Source organism: Rhipicephalus microplus, chromosome 1 (assembly GCF_043290135.1).
Source record: "Rhipicephalus microplus isolate Deutch F79 chromosome 1, USDA_Rmic, whole genome shotgun sequence".
In the NCBI taxonomy this organism is placed as follows: Eukaryota; Metazoa; Arthropoda; class Arachnida; order Ixodida; family Ixodidae; genus Rhipicephalus; species Rhipicephalus microplus.
In genome coordinates, this window is record NC_134700.1 from 45,121,805 (window position 1) to 45,134,204 (window position 12,400).

General features: G+C 43.2%; 1 protein-coding gene across 2 annotated transcripts in view; it reads left to right on the forward strand.

Moving 5' to 3' along the window:
• LOC119177742 (uncharacterized) overlaps positions 1–12,400 on the forward strand; it is a 285,269-nt gene that overhangs the window by 228,935 nt on the left and 43,934 nt on the right. For both annotated transcript variants that reach the window (XM_075865074.1, XM_037428915.2), the window contains exons 12-13: positions 10,057–10,246; positions 10,326–10,500. In XM_075865074.1, coding sequence (XP_075721189.1) covers positions 10,057–10,246; positions 10,326–10,500 — 365 coding nt within the window. The remainder of the gene's footprint in view (positions 1–10,056; positions 10,247–10,325; positions 10,501–12,400) is intronic.

Genomic DNA, 12,400 nt, shown 5'->3' on the forward strand with positions numbered 1-12,400 from the left:
ACTAGAGTGCCCGATCTAGTTCCTCAACGCAGCATTTTTCAATTAAGCTAGCAGAAATGCAAAACGGAGCTCTTGAATTGTCTCAATCAATTATGCCCTAAATGCCAACATAACTGCATTAATCAGCAAACTGCATTGGAATCTCAGTGCTAATAGCTTACTACACAATAATTCTCATCTTCTAATATAGTTATGCACACTGATCACACACAAAAACTACATGACTACTGAGAAATTTTGAATTATTGTTGTCACTACAACGAAAATATTCTTCTGGCACCATCTAGACGAACAAAGCGAAAGCCGTGAATTAAAGAACTCTTCATCTCTCCAAGGTGGTGTGTGAAAACATTTTACATCAGAGGATAAAGTCCTTTCTCTCTTGAAATTATGCACCCCCTTATGTCGCCACCACACTAGACCCCACCACCCGCTTTTTGAACCCGTCTTTTCTTCTTGCCTCCTTCAGCAGGAGAGCATGAAGGCAGGTGTGCCATTCTCTGAAAGGTTCGAGTCAGGGTCGTCAGGTGAAAAGGAAAATTGTATCCTTGGAATGTCTCTTGTGTGTGTGTGTGCACATTTGTTTCCAGGCTCACTGGGGCTATACCTTGAATAAACGAAGGGTGAGCAACAACAGACAAAAGAAAGCAGAAATGCCGACATTGCGTGTGTGATACAAGTGAAGTGAGTCGACGTGTGTGGGTGAAGTATCTCTGGAATGTCACCTTGGTTTTTGCTTTTTCCGCAAAAAGTGCTCTTTTCAAGAAGTGTGGTTGGCTCAGCCTGTTGGTATAAATCCATATAATAAAGAGCATAAATGCAAGACGAGGCACACAGGAAGCAATTAAGCAAAAACTGTTTTGTATTTGCTCAGTGTTTCTCTCTGTCATTGCTATGAACTAAACACCTCAACAAAATAAACACAACCTCCGCATCAATCAAATGTGGGCCAGTTGTGCTACGGCACGGCAGGAGTGCATCTCGCTAGAGTAATTCTCACGGTCAACAGCATTAGGATGCAAAATAAAATTTGGCAGGATACGCCTACTCCAACCAACCGTGTGTCATATACCTTAGAAGATCATGCGTTGCACTCTATGCTCGAGGAGGTGGGTTTGATTTCCACATGCGGTAGGTGCACTGCCAAAACAGTGGAACGCAGGATCACCAGTGTGTATATTTTCGAGCACTCGCAAGTGTTCTGGAGTACCCCGGCGTTCCCCAAGCTCACTCGAAGAGGACGCGGGTGCTTGTCAACTCTTCACTTGAAGTCTTCTGTGCGTATTCGTCACTGGTTTAAAAAAACCACAGTATTGAATAGCATTTATTGCGTTGACGGCTGCAGAAACAAAGGACAGGTTCTTGCAAATTTCAGCCAGTAATAACAAAACGAAATAGCACGAATTTCTGCTGACTGCAGGGCATGGTGTAAGAAAGATACCTTGCTGCGGGAAAATCAAGGTGGCGCTAGGATTCTTTTTTTCTTTTTTTTTTTGCGGCGAGCGTTCTCGACAGGTGAGTTCCTTCATGACGACAGGGAGCAGAACTTATGCGCCGTGTTTTGACTATGTTTCCTGATGCGGGGAGGGGTGGTGAAAGGGCAAAGTAGGACAGGCAAACATACGCTATCGTAGACAAGAACCACGCACGAATATATACAATGCTCCTTGCCCAAGACTCCAAATCAAGGCAACCGCAGTGATGAAGCCAATTTTTATTTCCTATGCTGCTCAATCTAAGGATCTCTACCCAGGCATGCAACTGGTTGGTTTCCTTTCGTACACATCTCCCATTAAAGACGCCATTACCATTACCATGCATACACACTCGCTTCTACCACACGCACTTTATGACAGCTGTTCTAGGTCACGGCCTAAGAACTGCGAATGTGTTTTGTGAAACACATGACGTGTTTCTCCAATTAACTGCTCTTGTTTTGAGCGATTGAACTTCGGGGCATGCAACGCGGTTTTTTGAAACCCAGTATATACACTTTGCAAGCTTCACACGTAAATTGTGCACCAGTTCACTCGAATCACAATAAAAGTTCATGTAGAAAGCCTCAGTGGTAAGCATTGACCATGTCTGGTCACACTGTGGCATCTGCGGGCACCCTCATGTGGATTTTCTCAATGTTTTAGATCTCTTCTGGCACTCGGATTTCCATGTTTCCACCCTAATTAATGAGCCTCCCAAGTTTCTTTTTTTATTCAGTAAACTATTTCAAGCAATGTTTTGCCAATGGCAGGTAGCATGGTATGCATGATACGCTTGGTGTGCTGGTTCTTTTGCTGCTGTATATATACACTGTGTGCAGCCAAGATTGGTGATTATGGAGCAATTCTTGCTTTAGCGAGAATTCGCGTTCATAAGGACTGCGGTGCTGAGCAGAAAAGCCGAAGCATCACATTGTTTCATAGAACACACTTTTGCTGTCGGAACACAGTGACATTCAATTGGTAACCTTCGACTGGGAATCTTTTGATGCGCTAGGAAAGGTGAGCGCTACAGCTGCGTTCTGCCATATTGATGTAAACGAAGTGCATGCGCCACACTGTTTTCTATGGGGACACAGTATAATTGCATTGATGAGGAAGACAAGTGCTTCCAGAAAGTTTGTAGCCAGAGCAATCTTTTCCTGGTAAGAGAAGGGGAGCATAGTTTTCCATGGCCTACAAGTCAAATGACTTATGAAAATACCTTGCAATTAGTCCATAATTATAGCATTTTATTTACAAGATATTGGCCTCGATTCTTTCTCGTGAAAAATAAATTTTAAGTTGATAGATCGCTTGTTTGAGGGTGTGTTGTAGGTTAAAGGGTGGTAGAATTTCCCTAATAGGAGAAAAATAAATCCAGTTTGATAAGATGTCCGCTGCCTAGCTCAATCAGACTACGACTGAATAGTGGCCATCAGTAAATGAGGTAGAAGAAGAGGTCAGTGACAGAGGGGATCATTTACACATGTGCACGGAAGGATGTAACGTCGCATAGTTCGCTTGTGATGTAACATTTGCGACAGAGCTTGTCACTGAGCTTTGCATTCTGGCACTGTTTGTTGTATAGAGTAGCTGGCCAGGCAGCCTATGTGGGTGCTTTGCTGCACAAAAAGCAGTGTACCACAGAGGACTGGGACAAGTGAGCGATTCTTTTTAGAGAAGTAGGGAGAGAGGGTCGTCATTGAAAGGGTGAAAAAAGAAACACTCAATGCTTCGTTTCACTGAATCACGACATTTTCGGCGCCCCGTTCTCAACCAGTTTGGCACGTCGGCAATCGTCACAAGTTCGGGTCGCACAAGGGAGGTGGGGCAGTCTCCTCCTCCCCTCTTGCATCTTTCCTTCGCTCCGTTTTCTTTTCAGCCTCTTTTTTCATGTGTGTACCCATTGAGGTGTCTTTTTCGAGAGACAGTCATTGTCAGTGGTGTGGTAGAGAGTGGTAGGAATGAGTGGCTGCCAACTTCAAGAACTGTACACAGATGGATAAAAAGGAAAAGGTGATTACGTTATGATGACTGCTGTCTGGCTCAAGAATATCTTTCTTATTTATTCAGTCAATACTGCCGACTTCTATCTGAAGTCACAGGCAGGACAATATCACAACAGAACGGTAAGCATCATTCAATAAGCCAGGATTAAGTGACAGTGGGAGTTTATTTACACATGCACACTGACGAATGTCTCATGGTTCGATTGTGATGTGATTTTGGTGAAAGAGTTTGTCAGCTAGACGCGCATTCCGGCACTGAGTGTCATGGAGAGCAGCTGGCCAGTGAGGCAGGACTGGTCGGCAGCCTAATAACCAAAAGTAAACTTAAGCGGTTGGCAGCGCTATCGTTCCTCCTGTGAAACGCACCATGCCTCAGGGAACGTGAACAAGTGAGCAGGGATTTTAGAAGGAGAGAGAGGGGTGTTATTGAAGAGAAAACTAAGAAAATCCCCTGATGAAGGTCTCATTTCTCTGAACAGTGACAGTAACCTTGCTTCATTTTAATACAGGGTAGGCACACAAGCAACAAGTTCGGGAGTTTGACCCCTAAAGCATTGTCCTTCTATTGGTGTCGTTTTCGGCACTACTGGCAAGATGGCTACAAAGGAACCGCCACCTTAAAAAACAGTTGTTCCAACAAAGCAGAAAAAAAAAGTACACTTCTAACAAGAAAAAAAATTAAGGAAAACATAAAAACAAATCGTATTTTGAATAGGGCAATAGCAATCTCACGCAACATAGTGCAACATGCATGCAATATATTATTTGCCTACTGTACATCAAATATAAATTCATAGAGATACATAAAAAATGTCAAGTGCGATATACAATCAATATGTCTTGAAGCAGAGATTGCAGCAAAAGTATAAGTGTTCATTTTTTCTGACGAAAGTACTTTTTTAGGGCACAGGAAAATCTTTTGCCTTATTTTATTTGGTACGGTATATCATTTCACATCTTGACACCTTCAAACTGTAATAATTGTTTTTCATAAGCATTTTCAGTAGGTGGAAGCTTGAAATTGTGTAGTATGGCACATCTTGTAAGGCAGGAGAAAGATGAAAATATCGATGTACGAAAGGGCAGGTTGTAATGAATGATGTTATGGACGGTATGTGCAATTTTTTGATTTTGTAAATGATTTAATGGTAGTATTTCCATTTTATGAAACGATGGGTTGCCGTGGTCATCATATCTGTCATTGTTTATAATTCGAAGTGGTCGGTCTTGATGAATGCATATGGGTTCCAGATATGTTTTAAAAGTCCATCCCTACGAGTCTATGCAATATAATACGTGACATGAAAAAAACTGAAATGGAGCATTCTAAAAGTATTACTTTGAAAATAATTTCTAGCAGGTTATAGTGTACTGCATCCAGATTTCAGTTTAGTGTATACAGACGTAACATGGTTTTGCCAGCTTAACTGTATCAAAAATTGCTTCCAGATATTTAAAATATTTTTGTCTTCTCTAGTATGCATTCATTTATTGTAATGCACATGGGCTCATAACTTAATATCTGTAACATAAGTGGAAAATAGTATGTTTAGTTTTTTAGCATTAAGTGTTAATTTGTTCACCGAAAACCATTGACAAATATTTTTTGGTTCAGCATTAATTTTATGCTCTAGGTCCCCGATATTTTCAGCAGTAACTATAACAGCTGTATCATCAGCTTACATTAGCATTTCTGATGATGTTAGTATGTTTGGTAGATCATTTACCTACAATGAAAACAGCAATGGTCCGAGAATAGACCCTTGCGGTACCCATCAGTTTGTATTTAACAAGAAAAAGGCAAGATCACGCATGATGACCATTCGTTGCCAAAGTACGGCTGACTGTGTGAGTTGGTGCATGATAAAATGATATTGCTTTAACGCAGCTTAGTTTGAGCGTGAAGGAAAGATACTATGCAGTCAAGAAAAGAAAAAAACAGACCACAGTATGAGCGCAAATTTTCAACTTTTGTTTATTGTGTACCCTTACAACACATTATATAGCTCATTCCATGTGATGCCACACACGACAAAACCGTACCCTTGTGGCACAGCACACTATCAAAGAAACCTAGTTGTGATCCAATTTCAAGTGAACAATTCTATACAATGACAATTCAACGGGCCGATTTCCTTCCTACCGTCAAAACCCTTACATCGTGTTGCTCATCGCCGCTTTAGTTTACAAAGCTCATTCACTGGGCTTCTGTGTCCGCCGAAAAATTTTTCCTTGTGAAGTGGGCACGCTCTTTTGTGGCTTTGTCCCTTCTGCGGAGCACATGGCAAGGGTATGCAAGATCCTGAAATCGGAGCTTCACAGACAGGCAAGACTATATCGGCAACTTCTCTTCACGCGGTGACGCATAGAAATGAATCCCTCATCGTTGCACATAAACCTGTGCATGTTTTCACGCCTGATCGCCCAGAAGAGAGAAGTTGAGTGGCAGGTCTGCTTGAGACAGCTCAGAAGCCGTCTCCCTAAGAAAGTTCCCGAACGCCGCAACCGTGTGCACGTGATGGAGCAGGCTAACCTTCCAAGCTACATTCATGACGCCCTGTCATTGGGTCCCAAGTTCGCTGTGGAAACTAAGAGAAGACCCGAAGAACTGTTGACTTTCATGAGGCAACATGAAAGTCAACAGTTCTTCTCGGTTAAGCACGTTGCTGACTACCTGACGGACAATTCTCTATGTGTGCTACCAGCTGATAAGGAAGGTGGCTTCTGTGTGCTCCCTACGAGGTGTTTTGTGAAAAGGCAGCAGTGCCATTGCCAAAGTCTTCAAACGGTGCGATGACGTGTCACTAAGCAAGGTAAAGTCCTTAGCTATTAAGCTATGCAAGAACTTCAACCTTGTTTGATAATGACAGAAGTCATTATCAAACAGTAAAAAGAACCACCTGTTGGTTCAATTCAGCACAAAAACCCATAAAGTTGACGTTCCCTAAGGGTTATTGTGTCAGAATATGACTCCTGGCACAAGCCAGTAGCACTGTTTTTACAAGCCAAGCTTAAGTGTTCGTCCATAAAAGACCCCTTCTTGATAAAGAACTCGGATGAAATAATCAATTTTTTAGAAACTAACACTGACAAAGGTTACCAAGCATTTTTTATTGACATCAAAGATCTTTTTTACTTGATTCCTCATAAAGACCTGCTCGAAATAGTGGAACAGTCCATTGATGAATATGGGGCCATGAGGTTCCAGAATGACGCCTTGATATTTAGTAGTGATTATTTAGAGCTTTTACATTTTCATCTCGTGTCAACTTTTATCAATCGAGACGATGCTGTTTATCTACAGAAAATGGGGGTCACCGAAAAAAGTAATCACCGAAAAGAGATGAACACGACTGAAAAAAACAAGACCTCCAAAGAAAAACCCGAAGCGTCACGGCTGTCATTGCCTCTTTCGAAACAAAACAAGTGCTAAAAAAGAAAATTCTTCGCGTTTCGTGTTCTGCTCTCTCGCTGTCTCAGGTTTTTTGCGCCCATGCTTCCTGCTCCGCAACTCCCACTCTGCCTCGCTGACCTTGCCCTCCTGTGTTGCCCTCACCTCTGCGCTCGCTTGTAAACCTGCAGCGTCGGCGTTTTAACAAAAAGAAAGAAAGTCGCCCTTTAGTTTTTTTTTCTTCACATAGTTACGCGTCTTCTGAGAAGCAAGGCGTCTGTTCGCTTTGTCGTCTGCTTGCGTACCACTCCAGTGGTCGTGACGGATTTCAGAACATAAGTTCGTAGTACTGAGGTGTTAATATAACGTTGAACTAAATTAACACTCATTAATCTGAAAAGTTCGGTATTCTGAAGTATGTAGTAGTGAAATAAATTTACATTAAAACTATTAGCAGTCGGTGCGGGATTTTTAAAAGTTTGTTAATCTGAAAGTTCGTTAATGTGAGGTTCGTCCTACCGAGATTTTACTGTATAAGGTTCCTGCCTGCAAACACGTCAAGCCGTCTACAGCTGCTCGATGCAGGAATAATTTGAAATGTCAGACCCCATTTTAAAAGATTGCTTGTGTGGAAGCTTCTGGCGGAAATCGAGCACAGAGATGAGAACTTGTAGATTAGTCTGCTCGACTCGCTACATATCCTTGCCATGTCCTGGGACAACGTGACTCGGGACACGATCCTGAACTGTTTTCGCAAGTGGGGATTTTTTTGGAACAAGATGCAGCTTTGATGATAGATAACGAAGAGCCTCACTTTGATTTGCACATCGAGAGTTAACAAAACTCCAAAACTGAAACTTAGGTGCGAGATTTTGTCACCACGGACGATAATGTTGGGACCTGTGGGCTGCGATCTATCAAAAAATTTGTCGACGAGGCAAAGGTGACGGAGTCTGACAGTGATGGTGAAGACGCTGACATGTGTGACCTCCTGCTGTTGAGGTCGGAAAACAATCACGTTCCCAATGTTCTGCACCACACTGTAAGCGCCGGTAACATGAGTGAAAAAACCGTGGCAAGATTTTATTACATTCAGGCAGCTTTCTTGAGGAAGGTGAAGGCAGAAAAGTGCAAAAGAACATTATGGGCTTTTTCAGCAAGAAGTAGGTGATCACGATAAAGTTCTTGTTCATCTTCATGATCAGCTGTATCTTATTTTGGTTCATAGGAATTCGAGATGATACGAATATTTTGCGTGTTCTCTACAAATTCGTATCATCGATATTCTACTACATATACTGTACACATGTTGTCACTCATTTGAATGCTTGAGTAGGCAATGTTCAGGAAATTCACGGTTACCCAAATGATCCCTCTGCACTTTGCCCACTCATCATCATTCACATTGTGGACATGCAGAGACTTTTTTTATGCAGTAACTTTTGGGGGTCTTCGTGGGAGCAAATCAGTGCATGTAAAATGCGGTTTTTCACAAGAATGTGGGATCTGTGACCTCCAAGGGCCTATTTGTGGGTACCCGGTCACAGATTCGGGTCATCTCGGGCAATGAACACCGTCAATACTTGAAAAATGGCACCCCACATTAAAAAAACAAAAACAAATGGCAGTCTGAAAAATATACAGATATACAAAACCAATATATGCAATCTCACTGAAACTTTACACAAACTGAATTAGCGACACAACCGTCCTAATTAAATCAGAAAACTCTAGCCTTAGTTCAACTGGTGCTACACGCCGACCTATTGATGCGGCTGACTTGGCTTATTACCGAACTCCATTCTGTCGGCATACCTGTTCGATCATCTGTTGTAGCGCCTGATGTTGCTAAAGATCTCGATGTCGTCTCTGCAGCTCTGTGCATCAGTCATTGCCTGCGCAGGCAGGCTGTCGTCGCTGACGCAAGTAGATACTTGGCCCTTTTTGATCCCAACGCCATCATTGGCTCCTTTATCTGATGTGGTGTTCTGTCGCTGATGTAGCACTCCGGGCGTTGCCTTGGGTGGCTCACTTTCGAAGGAGGCTTGTGACTAGAACACTTGTACTTGCTGGCTGCGCTTGCTGCATCTTCTAGAAGCCTTTGCTCGAATGCTGTTGAGTTCGCCACCCAAACCTTGGTGCACCCGTGCCATCTGCTGCAGACCCAAATACCCATCGCTCCAGAAAATGCCAGTGGCTCCGATCTTCCTAGAGCTTTCTAAAATCTTCCACGCTTGTACTACTTTGAATGCTCGTTGCTGTCATTGTTTTCGAACCTCCTGGCTATTGTCATGGCATTTCTGTGCATTCACTGGTCTTCCATGTATCATGCCACCATCACAATCTGTAACTCTTAGAAGGTTTGCTTACAGTTCACCGGGTTTTCCGATATGCCAAACGAACAATGACAAAACATAACAAAATGACAAATGACAACAACTAGAACAAAAGTCAAAGCACCACGTAGCATACAATGCAACATAAAATGATAGGAATAACATATACAAGATCTGAGGGTGGCAGCTTGATTGAGACAACGATAAGGAGTGTCAGATACATCAAGAAAAAAAGGTAGATCTGGGCTGTCCACTTAGTGCATAACTAGACAACAGAATGGCTATTAAGCTATGTGAAATGCAGTCAAGGAAGGCAGAAAGTAGGATGAAAGAATAAAATTAAAATGTCCCTGACAGGATATGGTAAAATCGAGCTTATTTGGAGAGGCCTGTATCCAGCAGAGAACCAAAACAGGCCGAGGGTGATGGTGATGACTCTTAAAATGAATTTAAGTCAAAAGCCATCAGCTGTAGTTGTTTTACTGGCTCTCTATATCATGTGAATCCCATACCATTATGTGACCCATGCAAAAGAGTTGCATGCATGGTCGTGTGACTTTAGGAGGAGTCACACTAACATCACATTTTTCTTTGAACGTTTCTACTCGTACAAACACCACCATGATAAAGAGCCACAGGGCACATGGGTGGTCGTGTGAATTCTTGTACTCCACGGCAATTTTTCAGTCAAGGCCATGTTCACACAAGGTAAATAAAACCGTGATGACGATATTTAGAGGAATATTAGCTGCATTTTCATTTGCCAACATTTGATTTTTTGTGTGTTCAACTTACTTCAGGCTGAACTCTGATAATATGGGCACTTCCTGTGTGTTGCGCAGAGGTGCACAGCTGCCGAGGCGCCTGCCCTGGTGTCCTCGCCACCCATTGGCCTCACCAGCAGCACGCCTGTTGGCAGTGCACTGGTCAGCTGCCCTCCGCGACTGAGCATTGCACCAGCCAGCAGTCTGCCTGTCTCCAGTGCAGCAGCAGTGGATGTGCCTGCCAGCAGCAGTGGCCCAAAACCAGAAGGTAATCCTTTTGTGTAATGTACCAGCGCAATGGAGGAGATGCTTTGAGTGGTGTGTTTGAGAGGTTGGTACGTCTGCAGGAACCATCAGCCACACTTCGGCCAACATGGTGGATGGTATCGACCTGGAGGAGATCAAGCACTTTGCCAAAGCGTTCAAGCTGCGCCGTCTTAGTCTGGGCCTCACCCAGACACAAGTCGGCCTGGCCCTGACTTCCTCTGAGGGACCCTCCTACAGCCAGAGCGCAATTTGCAGGTGAGTGTGGGTACAATCACCAACCGCTCGCATCAGGGCAGCTAGTGGTGGCAGGATAACTCATTTAGAATGACAGAAGGTTCAGCTACCATGAATGGATGGATGCTATGAGCGTCCCTTTCATAACGGGGCAGTGACATGTGTGCCATCAGGCTTGCAAAAAAAAAAAGAAATGAAAACTTTTTTTTATGTTGACCCAATGCTTATCTACTTCATTTAAATTGATCCTAATATAACAAAAATAATTTAAATTTATATTTTGTCTCTCTGCCTTTTCAGGCAGAATGACCTCATTTTGTCACTCTTTCTGTCCTTTATCTCTGCTTTTCTGACACCAATACACTAACTGTCTCTTACTTGCTTCTATCGCGGACGTATTTAGCTTGTTGTGTTTGCTCCTGAAACTCAAAGCCTCATGTAGGCTTGTACCCACACGTACACCTGGGTGAATATCGCCGCATCTAATGAGAACACGTTTCATTGTTTTCCTAACTCCCCCACAGCATGTACATTGTTCTTTTTTATTGAGTCTCGCTTTATGACTACGTGTTCTAAGGCAAACCGACCTCGTTTCAAACAGTAGAGTGCTTCCCCTTGAATTATGATTATATCTCTTCCTCCTTATTTCGTTTTGCCCTTTCGGTAGTTACTGAGAGCTGGCTTCTTTTCAATCGCTGTCATCCAATAAATAAGTGGCGTAGCCAAGGGGTTGGGGGGGTTCAAACCCTCCCCCCGAAATTTTTCGTCCACCCCCCCCCCCCCCACCACCACCACTTACTCAACTTATTTTATTTTTCCTCGCTTCACGCTGACATGATTTTGAAACTAAGCGCTGCTACTATCACAATATCACTGCTGGGCACTTTGACAATTAATAATGTCTGCATACGAAAAAACATGTCGCGGCGTTTCTCAAGGCTTAACACTCTGTGAGATTTTGGGCAGGAATCTCGGCCGCGAGTGTTTTAAGTTGGCTCGACGACAGGATTAATGCTCAAGCGGTTCTCATACTTGTACCCTTCTGAACAGATCTCGCCAGAGTCAATCAGTGCGATAATTTTCAATAGGGAGAGGTTCATTTTAATGAAAATAGCCAAACACACTGCAGTTCCAAGGTCTGATAGGCCAGGTTTAAGCATATTATAGTGTGACTTCGTTCAAGTGCTAAGACATACTCAGGCCAAAGAATAACATTGCTATTGCACTTTCGAAGATCTAAACGCACGCACATGCGTGCAACAGAATATTCGGTTTATACACCAAACTTGGCTTGTATGCGAGTGTTCAATATATACCTTTATTATGCCTAAACATCTAAGACACTCAGAAGTGTTGTCTAGTGACGAAGGTGCAACACAGGCAAACGTGCAGGCTAATCACAGCCTTAGAAAGGCGGCACCTTTTTCGTCGCACCGCTATTGCTTTCGCCTAACCCATCGAAGACGTTGCTGAATGTTTTTCCGCCAAATCTATGAACAGCGGGCTACAATCGACAACGACAGGCATTTCTACGACTCTTGCAAAAGTAGACATCAATTTGAGCTTCACGCAGCAAGAACGGCCGCGGTGCAGGAACTGTTGCTTGAATTTGAAGAGTGTTTCGCTTCGTCCTCGAGAGTGCGTCAAACGCCCCCTAATGAAACACAGGATTATTACGCATACCGATGTCTCGCCTATAAAGCAACAACCCTACTGAGTTTCGGCCAAATAATGTGATGCGATCAATGCTCAAATCAAGGAAATGCTTCAAGGTGATGTTATACAGCCGTCCAATAGTCCGTGATCATCGCCAGTAGTTCCTGGGAAGAAAGAAGACGGAACGCTGCATTTCTGCGTGGACTACAGAAAGCTGAACAACGTGACTAAAAAAGACGTGTATTCTCTGCCATGCATCGATGAT